Source organism: Spermophilus citellus, assembly GCF_964194105.1.
Source record: "Spermophilus citellus genome assembly, chromosome: 11".
NCBI classification, from domain to species: Eukaryota; Metazoa; Chordata; class Mammalia; order Rodentia; family Sciuridae; genus Spermophilus; species Spermophilus citellus.
The window spans coordinates 66,627,704-66,642,472 of NC_138192.1; the positions used below are offsets into that span (position 1 = coordinate 66,627,704).

At 33.5% G+C, this 14,769-nt stretch overlaps 1 protein-coding gene across 2 annotated transcripts in view; it reads right to left on the bottom strand.

Moving 5' to 3' along the window:
* The window catches only part of KCNH7 (potassium voltage-gated channel subfamily H member 7), a gene marked incomplete at both ends in the record, with an annotated part of 466,478 nt that overhangs the window by 108,973 nt on the left and 342,736 nt on the right, over positions 1–14,769 (bottom strand). For both annotated transcript variants that reach the window (XM_081261820.1, XM_081261819.1), the window contains one exon: positions 6,385–6,599. In XM_081261820.1, the coding sequence (XP_081117946.1) occupies positions 6,385–6,599 (215 nt within the window). The remainder of the gene's footprint in view (positions 1–6,384; positions 6,600–14,769) is intronic.

Genomic DNA, 14,769 nt, shown 5'->3' on the forward strand with positions numbered 1-14,769 from the left:
GAGTGTCATGCAGATTAAAGCTGATAATTCACTAAGCCACTTAGCATGGATCCTGGCCCATAGTAAATACTTAATCAATGTCAGCTACTATTAAATTACCATAATTCTATTTTCATGTAAATAATATACTTGTGTGAATCCTAAATATTGGGGATCTATTTTACTTTATAGTTCTACATAGATTTAATGACTATATGACCTTTCATACATTCAGACATTTCTTCCTGGTGACCTAAGTCTTTTTGTGATTACATTTCAAACTAATTTTCTTGAACACTCTCCGTAGGAAAGTCATAGGAAATTTAAACTTGTAGACCAACAGTAAATCTTTTTTTTTTCATCTTCTGTTCCCTCAATTAAAATTTCTTGATTAACCTAGACTTTCTCATACATTTTATTTTCTGATGATATCTATATGGCTTTTCATTAAATTCACCAGATAATCTTCATAAGTAATACAGACTAACTTGTAGCACTATTTGGTCATAACTTGACCATTACTAAGTTGCAGGGGAATATAAACTACCTTTACTTTCATAATACTGTTGCATTTATTATACTAGCACTTGTAAATGCTGTTATTATATACTGTTACATAGTGGTTATCCAAGTAATTTATAATGCCTTGAGTATTAATATTATGTTTTATGTTTTGGTGTCTCTAGCACCTACCCAGAACATAATGTGTATTCAGTTAGTTTTTGTGTACATGTGTGTGTGTATGTGATTGATGCTATTAGTCCGAATCTTGTATCTTCTTTGTCGCAATGAGCCAGTGTTGTTTGTTTTTTGATCCTCAGAGTCTCCCCTCCCCAACTCCATTTTTTGGGTTGGTTGTCAGTCAATGGGCTACATATTTTTTCCACTTGAACAATGATCACAGGGCCCAAATTGGTCAATCAGGCTCCTCATTCTCTGGGAATGATAAGAATACTAAAAGAGAAAAGGACTTTTTCATTAAATCAAGGAGAGTCTGAGAAACTTGTTCTCCTTAGGAGTGGAGTTACTTCAGTACAGAAGAAAGCTTGGCCAAGGGAGGGAAAAAATGTTCCCAGTTGTAGAAACAATGAATGCAGCCTGTCCCCAAGCAGATTTGCCCCTCCACTTCTCAGTTTTGTGACTCAATACACTACCCCTCCTCCTTTCCTTTCTATGGGTGGAAGTTCAAGCTGGGTTTCTATTACTTCATTCTGTTAAAGAATGAATAATAAAGTCTCACATACACTGCCAAAAAAGTTTAGGAATGCATAATAACATGTTAAACTCTTTTGATACTCCTGTGCATATTCAGGGAGAATAATGTGACATAAAACATGTCAAAGATGAACATGAAAACAAAATGATACATTTCATCCTAAAACTTAGCATAACATTTGGCCTGGAAGTAGCCTTAGGAACAATTAAATCTTAAAAAAATACAATTTTTCTTTTTTTTTTTTTCTTTTTAGAATGGGGAAACATAGCCTAGAAGTTTATCTCAATTGAAAACTGCAAATGCACGGTTAAACCTTCGTTTGTTTTCTGCCACCTTTCTTCCAATTAATTGTTTTGTCTCTATTGCTCACTGGAAATTAGTAGAAATGGCCAGCCAAGCAGAGTGTGGTAGCACACACAAGTAATCCCAGTGACTCAGAAGGCTGAGGCAGGAGGATCATAAGTTTAAGGCCAGACTCAGCAATTTAGCAAGGCCCTCATCAACTTAGTGTGAATCCGTATAAAAATAAAAAATAAGATAAAATAAAAGGACTGGAGATGTGGCTCAGTGGTTAAGTCCTCCTGGGTTAAATACCCAGTACCAAAAAAAAAAAAAAAAAAAAAAATTAAAAAGCCAGTTCCTTGTCTCCCTAAAATGCAGACAACTGCAAATTAGCCTATACACAACCCTCCTCAGCTAGTAATATTTTATATTTCCTCCAAAAGAGTAGAGAAGGTCAGATGAAGTACAGGATGGTGTATTTCAGAAGTTCAGCCTGTAAGAATAGCCAATGAAAAAGGTCTATAGACACAAACTAGCAGCAAGAAATGGAACCATGCCTAGGGGAATAATTTAGAAGACGGAATTTGCTTTGGAGATTTGGGATTGCAGATTTACTCTTGGTAATTCTATCCAATACCCTCAGTAGTTTATGTCTGAATTTTAAAAATTCCTACGGTGTGTCATGTATTTAACTAGGCACTAGTAATACAAACACTTCATGCCTCATCCTATAGACCCCTGCCTAAGTATGCCCTACTCTAGATTCTTATACCTGATCTTGGAAATTTCAAGTTTCAAAATGCATCTACAAGTTTATATTCCTCCACCACTGCCAAGTTTATAAGATAGGGAAAATTTCCATCCCCGGCACCCTGTCCCATTTACTTGTAGCATAACATTTCACACTGCATCATAAAACCTATGTAATCTACCCAACTGTTTCCCTCTCTTCTTTGAGGCAGAAAATTGTTTTTTATCTCTGAATTTTCAACACCTAGCATTGTACATATTGGTTCTTAATACAGGCTTATAGAGTGGATAAATTAATGCATGAATGAATGGCTGAATGAATGAATAACAATATGGTCCCTGCTATGAAGGAGATCTAACCCAGGAGGCAACAAAATAATTGGTTGATTCTGATGCAATGTGTAATAGAGAGAAAAATCCAAACAGTGTGATGGAACACACGAGCAGAGATTAATTTTTCTTTTCATGTATGCCTTTTTCTCTTGATGTCTGGTCTATTGTTTGTGCACTGAGGGAGTGTTTAAAATTCACATTGAATGATCATGAATAAAAGCTTGACAACTTTTGTAGAAAGTATTACCATACAAATCTATCAAGGGAACAAAATAAATAAGAACATTTGATAAGAAAACATTCCTGATTGACTACAGCAAATATGTTGAGAATTTCTGGAGGAGAATCTCCCTAAATTTTGTTTTACTAAGAAGTTATTTTTAGTAATAGAGGTTTAAGTGATGTTATATGGAGTGAATATGGAAATTCCAAAGATAGTTATAAATAGAAAATTTCAAAAACACTAAAAGAGAAAGAAGCATAGGATAGTTCTGTTTTCAATACTTAAATGAAATTTCTAGAGGTTATGCCTGCAGAAAAACTTTCTCAATACTTGATCATTACCTCCTTTCGTGTGGCACATGGAAAATTGAAAGGCTTGTGGTTAAGAGCTAAGAGGGCTTTGAAAATTATATAGAATGTTCCTAACTTTTTTTTCAGTTTCTTATCTTACTTTTATCTAGACCCTCATCATATTTTTTTACTAAGACCATGTAAATTATCCTACTTGCCTCTAGAATTTTCTTCCATTAACCAAATTTTCATGTTGTAACAAAAAAAAATATCCTTCATAAACACAATGCAATTCTAATCTTCCAACACCCTTTAAAAGCCTTTGCTTGTATTATCCATCTACAATTTGAGGTACTGGGAGAGTAGGAGGGGTGTACTCCAGTACTTGGGAGAAGTGTGGGCAATTACAGGAAGACTATGGAGCCTTTCAATGGGCCTTCTATCCACTTGGTGGTGAGTAGTGTTAGTCTGTTTGGGTTGCTGTAATAAAATACCATCAACGGAGTAGCTAACAAACAACATGAATCTATTTTTCCCAGTTCTGAGGCGGTGGAGTCCAAGATCAAGTCACTGGTAGATTTGGCACCTGGTAAGGGTTTGTTATATTGTTTGTAGATGACCACGTTTTCATTGTGCCTTACATGTCAGTAGGGGGCCCAGGCAGTTCTTTTGCCAAGGTACTAACACCAACTATGAAGTTCCACCTTCATGACCTAAAGCCTCCCATTGATCCCATCTCAGAACACTGTCACACCTAGGATTAGGTTTCAACATATGGATTTGGGGCAGGGGGAACACAATCATTTAGTCTACTGTAATAAAGATATTTAAATAAAGATATTTAAATAAATATTATTATGGAGCTAAATATATAAACTATAGGGATTTTGAAATATGAAGCGTGAGACCTTAAAAGAGCATCAAGCTTTTGATGAAGGATTTTGCATTTTACCAAGGTACTTATGTAAGAAGGTAGTAAAGAATCATCTAGAATGGAAAGTTCCCATTCTCTCCTTTCACTGGCCCAGGAAGTTGTTTCTATAACTTTGTTCTTGTTATTTTTTTCTCTATGAAATCCCTTCCTTTGGTTAACTTCTTCCTTCCTCCCTCCTTCCTTCCCTCCCTTCCTCCCTTCCTCCCTTCCTTCCTTTCTTCTGTAAAATTTGATGAACTCCACTTTGCCAGGTATCCTATGGGCCCCTGAGGATGCAGAGATAAAGGTTACTCTTCAGAGATTATAAGGCTAGTAAGAAGATTCATACAGTAAAAAATAATAGTGATGAATGTTGCTTGTTATGTACTTAGCACCATGATGAAACATTCCACATAGTATTCTATTTAAGTCCTATATCAACCATGAGAAATAAGTTTTGTCAGTCCTTCAGATTGCTTCAGTGTTACTCTTGTCCCTGTGGTACACAATAAGTGACTAAGCCAGAATTATAATACATGCCTGTTTGATTCTGATTTATGCTCTCAAACATCACTTACTAGCCAGTTTGATAAATAACTTTCTTGATCCGGCATAAATATTCAAGCCCACTTTGTTTTCTCCTCTGAAAAGTCTCTCCTTAAAGCACAGTTACTTCCTCTCAAACCTGTGATCCTACACTCTTTATTACCATGCATTTCATTGTGGCTATCTCTATACCTGTTTCCTGTTATACCAGGATGAGAAAGCCCCTAAGAAGGTGCCTTCTCTGATCCACATGAGCATTGCTCTCCTAGCACAGTTGATCTGCTGGGTGTGGCAAAACAGGGGCCTGTGGTGGAGCAACTCATGAGAGCATTGCTGACATCACGGTTGGTGTTTTGTTTGTTCTATAAAGAATACAAATGCATTTTAAAAATTAATATGACAACTTCTGTGAATGAAAAGTGTATTTTAATTTCTAGATTTCCAGCGTCTTCTTTAAATTGGAAGATTTGGAAACATTCATTGGTCAAATATTGCTGCCTGGCCACAGTGGGCTGGAGATGAGTGGCAGCTCCTTTGCTTTAGAGAGCCCTGTACTCAGGAGTTCTCACCATACCGAGTACCATCTGTGCTACTCTGTCAACTTTACTCGTTAAGGCCACTTGCCGAGTCCTGACCCTAATATTTCCAATCATTTTTCTATCTCTTCTCAAGTCTGTAAAATATTTTTAAGGGAAAAACTATCATGAGTAAGATTCAAAGTTATAGAAATGGTGTAAATACAATTTGCACAATGGTAGTCTTTTTATTCAAAACTACTGTAACTATTTTACCTATAAGTTAAGAAAGGTGAAATTATAAGAGTAGAGCACCTCATTACTACACAATCATGGAAATATGTACTAGGGACGTGCTCACAAATGGTACATGTGATTTCTCATTTCAAATAAATATAGATTGCTCACATCTGTTCATAACTGCTTCATTGCCTTTCATAGCTACTTCAGCTCACACATAAGGTTAGGTGCAGACAGCACTATAACATATGTAGTGATTAAAATAACAGGAACAATTTATTAGTTCAAACTCCTCAATACGTGGGATGGAGATTGGGGTCAAGTTTACCTATATATTGTGGACAGTTTATACAAAGACTTACTAAACAAATACAATAAGTAACTTGTTTGTATAAAAATTGCTTACTTGACAAATTTTAGAGTCATGAATTCCTAACAATGTAAGTGCATTGTAAGCAAAAGCTATGTGCTGCTTAGGTTGGTATTTTGATATAGTAAGTACAAATCATATTTATATCTATTATTTGAAGTAGGACCTCATCTAGATATTACATTGTACTCTAGCTCAAGTGGCAATATTTATTAGAAAACAGTAAAACATTGTTCCTGTACAAAAGTATTGTTTCACTCTGACTTTTCATCATCTCAGACAGCTATTTCCCTAAGTCAAGTGACTTAGAGCTGACTTTATCTGGTACAGTTGATCTAAAAAAGAGACCATAGCTAAGAGTGAATCCCAATTAGTCCTCTAAAGCCTCAAGAGACACATCCATTGTATTTTTAAAAATTCTTTAATAACATGAGACTTGGCAGCAAAACAATAAATGTTCAAACATGATGAATAGCAGGCTAACAACCTCTATAACACAGAAACAATACCAGTTGCCCAGTTCTGCTTCATCTAGTAATACATAAAAATCACAGTATACAGCTTCATTTATCTGTTACATTATAGGGTCACCAACATCTCAAGACAAATAGGAGTACATATAAATGTCTTACCTTTGTGATAATCATTCAAAAGAAAAAGAATATGTTTTATGGTGCAGAAAATAACCTCAAAAATAGTTGAAATTGACAGTAAAATCGCGTCCTACCTGGGTAACTTTCTCTGTCACATTGTGTGTTCGATCTTTAACCTTGGGTGCAATAATAGTTTTATCTGAAGAAGGAGGGGATGTATTCTTTTTTTCAGTTTTGACATCTGAAAAATTCAGAGTGAGCTGTGGAATCTTGTTAATGGTGCTGTATTTGTTGAGGTTTGAATCCGACGTGGACCCCAGGAGGCTTGACTTGATATGATTAAAAGGCCCTAAAAAATTGGAAAGCATTTAAAAAAAATAATATTAGAAGGAAGAGAAAAAAAGAAATGGTCCTAAATGCCCTGTTAATGACCCATGACCAAAGTGATCCTGATTCAATTGTGACTAAGTACAGTCAGTTGATACCTGAAGACAGGGCTTAGGGTCACCTTCTGTACAGGGGGCAACATGTGAATGAGGGAAGCTAAGACAGAGTCCTAGATGTGCATCCAGACAGCAAAAGGCAGCTTGAGCTGTTAACTGGATTCTTTCATTAAGGGCTGTAATAAGAGCAAAAACTCTTCTCCCTGTGACTGGCCAAATTATACCTTCAATGTTTCTAATAAATTTTGTTTTATAGTCTGGGGATTGATTACTCAAGCATGAGTGTGCCTATGGTTAAAATCATGTTGGCCTTGAAATTTATTAATGAGTTTTTTATCCTACACCAATTTGGGTTACTCCATTCTATGTGTCACTGAGAAGGGACAAGCCAACTGGGTTTTGCATATGCTTCTGCTACTTTTTGAAATGATCCACAAAGTCTAGAAGAGTTAAACCCAGATGAAGCTGAGAAGTTCCCTGTGTGTGTGTGTGTGTGTGTGTGTGTGTGAGAGAGAGAGAGAGAGAGAGAGAGAGAGAGAGAATATGAGATCTGTGTATGTGAGTGTGTGCACTCGATTGTGTATGTGAGTGTGTGTACAGATTCCTGGGTGGGACTATTAGACCTTTCTTTTCTTTTCATTTTTTTCTTTCATTTAGAATTAAGACTGAATGCTTTCTAAGAAAAAAGAAAAGCAACTATAAAAACCATACAGGAAGAGTGCTCTGGCAAATATAATTTACAATAGAAGTGACAATAGCTATGTAACAGAATATATGTGGGTAGTTCCTGGTTACTTCTCATATTCTTGACAATGTGCCAAGATTCCTGGTTCCCTTATTGAAGGTGACTAGATTGACCAGCTACATCTTTTGAGATGAATCTATTGTCTGTTGCTTATGAAGAATCAGGAAACTGATTCTTGTGCGATGGGTATTACTAATACCATTATCTAGCTCTTAAAATTTTTATCAGGAAGAATTTTATAAAAATCCTGAGACCATTAGTGTTAGACAGTATCTTTCTGCCTCAGAGAGTGGTTAAAACATACAAATGGCATGGATGAGTTTCCTAGTGGATGTATTTTGCTTTATGTTATCATTTCTCCTGTTCAGAATTAAATATACACATTTTAGGAATTAAAACATACTTTAAACATCAAGGAAGAAACACTTTAAAATCAGATATATAGACTTTATATTTTTGATTCCAATAATCAATCAACTCATGTCAAATATAATGTTAAGAATACCAATTAGTATATTCATGTTACTGTGGGGAAAAAAATCACTATATTTCTTTATAAAAGTTTATGATTATTTATTATTATGAAAGTTTGAGGTAAATTTTTAAAATGTTCCAGTATTTAACAAATATTGTATTTCTTGAGCTGCAGTGCAATTCACTTTCTCTGTTTCCCATGAAATTATTCAAGTCCATTAGTTAAAAAGTGTCATTGAGCTCCTTGGGTATTTATTGCCTCAATTTTGCTGATTTGTATGCAGATACTCTTGCTCCTATTTATAGCATAGGATAGCAATGTATCACAAAGTGGCACCAAATTGGTTCATTTTTAGATAGGTCTCTCCAGGTCCTTGTAGAAGTATCTTCCTCTCCCACTCATATTTTACTGTAATATATTCCAGATAGTGTTTTCCTGTTGGGAGGATTTTATTTCTACATTTATAGACACATGTCTTAACATTTAAAATGTGAAAAATAAACCAGAACTTCAAACTTCTTAAACATTTCCTTTTTCTTAACTCTAATGCTATATTTTCCCTCCTTATAAAGTAACTTCACTATGCACAGGGATACAGACAAGGGACTAGAGATGGTGAGCTCAGGGATATAGCTAAATTTTGTTAAAATCCTTTAAATCCATCTTTCAATTCTTTTTTTCTACCCAGTTCTTATTTATGTTGTATATCTGTAGCAAATTGTCTTCAGAGCTCTTCTGGGTAAAGCAGAGACCATCTATGATGATAATAACCGGAAAGACACCATTGGTGTACTTTGATTGTCCTGTGATCAGTTGTAATAAACTCTAAATTGATTACACTCATAACCAAATGGTCTCAACTATAGCAGTACTTCACCCAAGGGGGCATTTGTTAGGGCATTTTTTTGATTGTCACAATGATGGAAGAATTTAAATATCACAATTCTCTCACCTTGAAAAAAATTGCCTCGCATGTTTAAGGACATCTGTGTTGATTAAAATCTGTTGATAATGAACTGAGCCTTGAACCAGTTTAATCAAAATAGAACAATTTATTTTTTACATGGCCTTTCTAAACATTAAAATTTTCAGAGCTACACTAACGGGAAGAGAAAATATTATACATCATTTTGTTAACAACTTTATTAAAAGTTGTTGGCTATTTTGGAAAGTTATTTTAGTGATGCATTGTGTGTGCCATTTGGGTGATGAAAATTTCTGAGTTCATGTTACAGTCTGTGTTTGTACTTGATGCATAAAAACATGTAAACTAAGAGATTTGAGTCTCCTTTTGTCAGTGTTGGGTTCAAGTATTATATTTGCAGATAATTATAGAAATCATACCATAAACAAAATTTCTTTCAAAATATTCTTCATTATTATTTTTCTCTGTACATGTGAAATGATGTGTGATTTTTTTTGGCTAAAAAAATAAACACTTTGAGATTATTTATTTGTCCTGGAGTTACATGTTAGTTTTCAATCTCATTCTAATAATTCCCTGAAGATCTGACACAACTACTCTATAATGGCTGAAAGGTCATTTCTTTTTCCAGTTCATCTTCTATTTCTCATTACTAATAAATAATATAATTTGCAAATTTTTAAAATATGAAGATAAATATATGCCCTAACACCTCGTGTTCTTTCTTTCTTTTTTTAAATTGATTATTTAAAGCATTACATAGCTCATGATATATCATCTTTCATACATTTGACTCAAATTGTGTTTTGAACTCCCATTTTTCACCCCAAATACAGATTGCAGAATCACATCTGTTACATATTCACATTTTTACATAATGCCATATTAGTGACTGTTGTTGTCTGCTTTTGTGCAATTTTTTTGTTATTGCATTTTATCGCACACAGAATCATTTTGACTTTGTGCTTAAAAGTAAGGACCATCTCACTTGTGAGAACACCATACTTCATAATTTCTCCCATTTGTCTTGGCATATTATTATTATTTCCATTACTACCCACTTACAAAATTTATATGTACATCTAACCTATTATCACTTACTCTAATAAGACTTTTTATTTTGCTATCCAACCATTTTCCTGCTCTATCATTTTATCCAGCAATTAAGTGGAATGTTTTTTTCACATACTTAGTGTTTTTAAAGGCATTTTAATGTCTATGATTATTGTACTATTGTCTCTAGCATGGTTATATTTGAACCCTATCATACTGAAATAGATATCATTTGATTATAAACTGCCTTTCTCTTATTTCTCCTTTATATTACAGTTATGGAAACATGTTGATCTTTCAGAAATGGTTAAATTTTCTCTGAATTTCATCCTAGGACAGTAAAATAAACAAAACATTTGAAGATAACAAAACATTTGGTGAATCAATGAGACATCAGTTCTGATACAGTTGAGAAACTCTGATATAAGGTCGTACTCAGAATTTATAACTCTATTGCAATCACTATTTTAGCTTATTCACTGGTTGAAAATGTTCTAAACGGTTATTCTGTTTTTCTTTAAGCTCTTAGACTTAATCTAAATTTTCTTTTAAATTGATAAATGTAAGGAATTCAGCCTATACTTTGAATAAAATATGCATGCTACTTAGATAAGACATTTGCAATTTATTTCATCCTAAATAACAAAAAGTCATTTTGTTTCATTCTATGTCTTTGAATCAGGTGCTTAAATGTAGAAGTATTTTAGAGTCTGCAAGATGAATAGCATTGGCTTCCATTCTCGTAAACTCTATCTAAAATCCAACGAAAAAAAAAACATTTCCAACACTTAAGGTAGGAATTAACAATATCTTTATTTCACCAGTCCTACATCTAAGCTGATAGAATAATAGTCCAAAAGGGTATGAGAATCAAGGACTAGAAATCAGAATACAAAGTTTCCTACCTCCTAGGTCTACATTCAGAGAGGCCATGGTGAGGATTTAAAGGTGAAAAGCAGCCTCACTGAGTGAACAGATGGGATTTAGGATGCTAATGAAAGAAAGAAGAATAGCCTGAAAAACAAAGTCAATGAATTAAAGAAAACAAATGGCCAGAATTAGAGGGGAATCATAGATTTAATCTAAAGGAATATGAAATTCAGAAGTGTACAGGAGAAGTTCATGTTCTGTGTGGGTCATCTGCAAGATGCATGGCCAGATTTACCTTTTCAGTATATTAGGATAAAGTGGAAAATCATGACCAAGTAGTGGGTCAAGTTTTAATAAGTTACAAATGTTTGATTAAAAATAAGTAGGACAGTGTTCAGCAGCAAAGAAATACCTATACCCTAAGATCAAGCTAGGGGCTAAAGCAATAGCTGAGAAGATTTTTAGATTGAAAATATATCAAATTTACCTGATGAGGCTATTTAAATTTATCATGAATTATGAAATACTGAAGGAGAATATATTATTTTTTTAGATAATACTAGAAAAATAAGTAAGAATATAGTTTTATAGACATATTTTAGATATAAATTACATATCTGACATATACTATATATAATGTTATTTTGTCCTTGAGGGTCAAATAGAACAAGAGAGAAGAAAAATAAAAAGATTAATATTATTTTAAAATTTATTTTTGAAAAGGGATCTTGCTATGTTGCCAAGTCTTATATTCCTAAGTGTAGCTGAAACTTTAGGTACGCATCACCATGCCCAGCTTAAACTTGTTTTTAAATCAACAAGTCTTTGTACAATATTTCTCAGGACATTGAGTTTATTTCGCTAACGATTAACAAAACTCAGATTGCGAAGTGTCTTAACATTAAAGAAAGTGCAAACACAGCATTTCATAATAAAGCATTATAGAAGAACATTGCTGATAGGCATAAGGCAACAAGTTTAAAACTTAGATAAATAAGAAATAATCATTAGATATTTAAAATTTCGGTTCAATTGCCCGACATAATTTACAAAAGAAAACTGTAATCACCAAAAATCAGTTATCAAATCCTTAGAAGGTCCCAAGATTCTGGGTAATGGCAAATGTAGCTTCTGAGAAACAAGTTGCATTCTATCAATTTCTTTCTTTTATGAGTCTGATGGGTTTCATGGCTAGAATGGAGATAAAAGCAACAACAAATCTTGGGAGTAGATTTGTTTCTGTCTTGACAGATTCAGAGACAAGTTCGAAACTGAAAATACTAATGTTAGAAAAATGCAGGGTTACTTGAGCTAATAAGGAGGTAGAAGAAATGGATAAAATTTTATCAGTGACATTGTTTAAGTTCAGTAAGTGGAATAACTTTTATCATAGATGATTTGGAAAACAGAACAGAAATAGAAACCACTCAGTTTGAGGTGAAATAAGTTTATGAGTGATTGAGGTAAAATTTGACACCCTTCACATATTAGAGAAATAGTTAAAAATACGACATGTGTATATACATACACGGGTTATACAATTTATTTGAAATAGCTTTTCTACTTTATACTATCTAAAAAGAGCTCTGGAGTGTATTTTTAAGAAGTCAGAGTGCTAAGGGAATTTATTAAAGGAAACAGGTCCTAAGAAAGAAGGTTAAATGGAAATTATTTAGTTTTAGAAGAAAAGAGTGAAAACCAATTTTCTATCTTTATAGTGTGGTATTATTTTGACTACTAGTAGTTAGATAATATCTCTGTTCACTGGGGATAGATTAAGGGAAAGAAAGTACACTTGAAGGAAGGAGAATTTAGTCTATCTCTTTGTGCAGTAGTAACTAAAGCAGACTTCTCCAGAAAGTTAAAGAATGGCTTCCTCTGGAGATAAAGACACCCATACCACTTGTGCAGAGTAATTTATTCATCTAAAGGGAATAAACCAAAAAAACTTAAAGATCTTCCAAATGCATTTCTAAATTATTTATTTTATCTTGTAAAGAAACAATTTTGATTGAATTAGGTATTAAAATCATTAATTGTCACTGTGCATTTTGTACACAAAACAATATAGAACTGTGTGTCTTTTATTTTTTAATATTTTATTTAAATCCAGCTTAGAAGTAAAGCCATTTTTTTTAAAAAATGTACGTAGTATATTATCATGTATGTAATTAATATATTAATTGTTCTTGAAAACCTTAAAAGACAAACATACCTAAACTTTATTTAATAGTTTTCTAAATGAGTAGCATGAATAAAACAATGAAAACTATGAAGTGTATATTGACATTAAACCTTTATTAAACTTTCTTAAATTACAGTGTTTAAATTTAAAAATATGAGCATGTTAAAGCTTTCTACAAAGTATTACTGATTCTTAATCCCAGATTGACTTTGGCCATTCTACTACATGCTTTATGTTGTACAATTGCTGTGTCATCTGAAATCTATGTTAAAAAATAAAAAGAACATATTTATTTAGATGTTTGTTTATAAAAGAGAGAAATGTCTGAGGATAGATGGTTGATTAAATGGGTAGGGGGTGTAGCTCCCTGGGCAAGTGGCAGAGCACTTGCCCAGTATGGCAAGGCTTTCAATTCCATCCCCTACACGGCAAAAAATTTTTGAAAAATTAAAAAATAAAAAGAGTTGATCAAATGTATTAGTAAATGAAACTAAAATAAGGTGACTACAGTTTGACAATTAGGTTAAACATCAGTTTGAAAGATATGTTACCCAATTTTCTATAATAGGTTCAATTCCCACTATATTTTTAAATATCACTAGAAAATTACGGTTACTAATTTATTGCTAATCCTTAAATATTAAATCATACTTCACATGAACAAGGTGATAAGAGCTGTCCATATCCTGTTACATTCTGAATGATGTCAACCAAACCTACCACCTACAGTTGACACTAATTGGCTCCCTTTTAGAAATCCCAGTGGACAGGCCAAGGACAGAATAATCATGTAGATGAAATCCCATCCCACTATTGGAGTTCATCTGCATAGACACTTGTTGAAATGCTTATAAAGTTTGAAGCTAGGGGGAAAGTTTATCATAATTTTCCTTACTTTCACATTGTCCTGATCTGCTAACCAGAAAACATCTTTGATCTCTAGCGCTATTAATTCTTAATCATCACCAACTCTGAATTTATTAGCAAAACAATTGAGAAATCAATATGCAAAACTGCACAGTGGTCAGAGTATCAGTGACATACAGAAGAAGCCAAAACAGGGAATTCCAGGTTATGAGGGTTACTGGTGGAGACGTTTTCATGCAACACACATGCACAAAATGAGTCACTGTCACCATTTGCACACCCACAGCAGCATGCATGGCCTAGGTAAAAAGACTAAGCCAAAAGAGTTTTCAATTTGATGAGAATATCACGATTATCATGTTTTTTGGTTCTTGTATCTATTGCAACATTGGAGAAAACAGAAGAGAATTTCAAATTTTTAGCCAAATTCAAAATTATCCAGAGTGTTGCCCAATTAGACATAACTGAATGGTGGCTGTAGGTCATGCTAGTGATTTCAGACTAATAGAGTACACAATTAAAATGATTAAAATATAATGTAGAAAAATAGAAAATGATTTTCATGCATGTACAGTATACTACTACAGGAAGCTTAAAACCATACCCCCTGCCATCCAGGAACGTGAAACTAGTTTTAAGGAAACAAAAGAGGAACAAGTGAAGTGATGCTGTCATATAGCACTTTGTTCATTTTATTTAATCTTGTACTATTTTTTTTCCCTGAAATAGGCTTATGTGCTTCTTTTATACTAGAATATATTTAGCTTGGTATTTGTTTATTTCCGAATGATTTAAATATTTATGAAGTGTTCATTGTCAACCTAGGGTTACACTTTTTGCAGAAAAAAAGGCATTCATAATCACTTTAATGACACAGCTGAGAAAGTAACAATGTCTCCAGCAAATCAAGCCATGATGTCTCCACCAGGCACCTGGGCTAGCTAAGGGCAGCATGA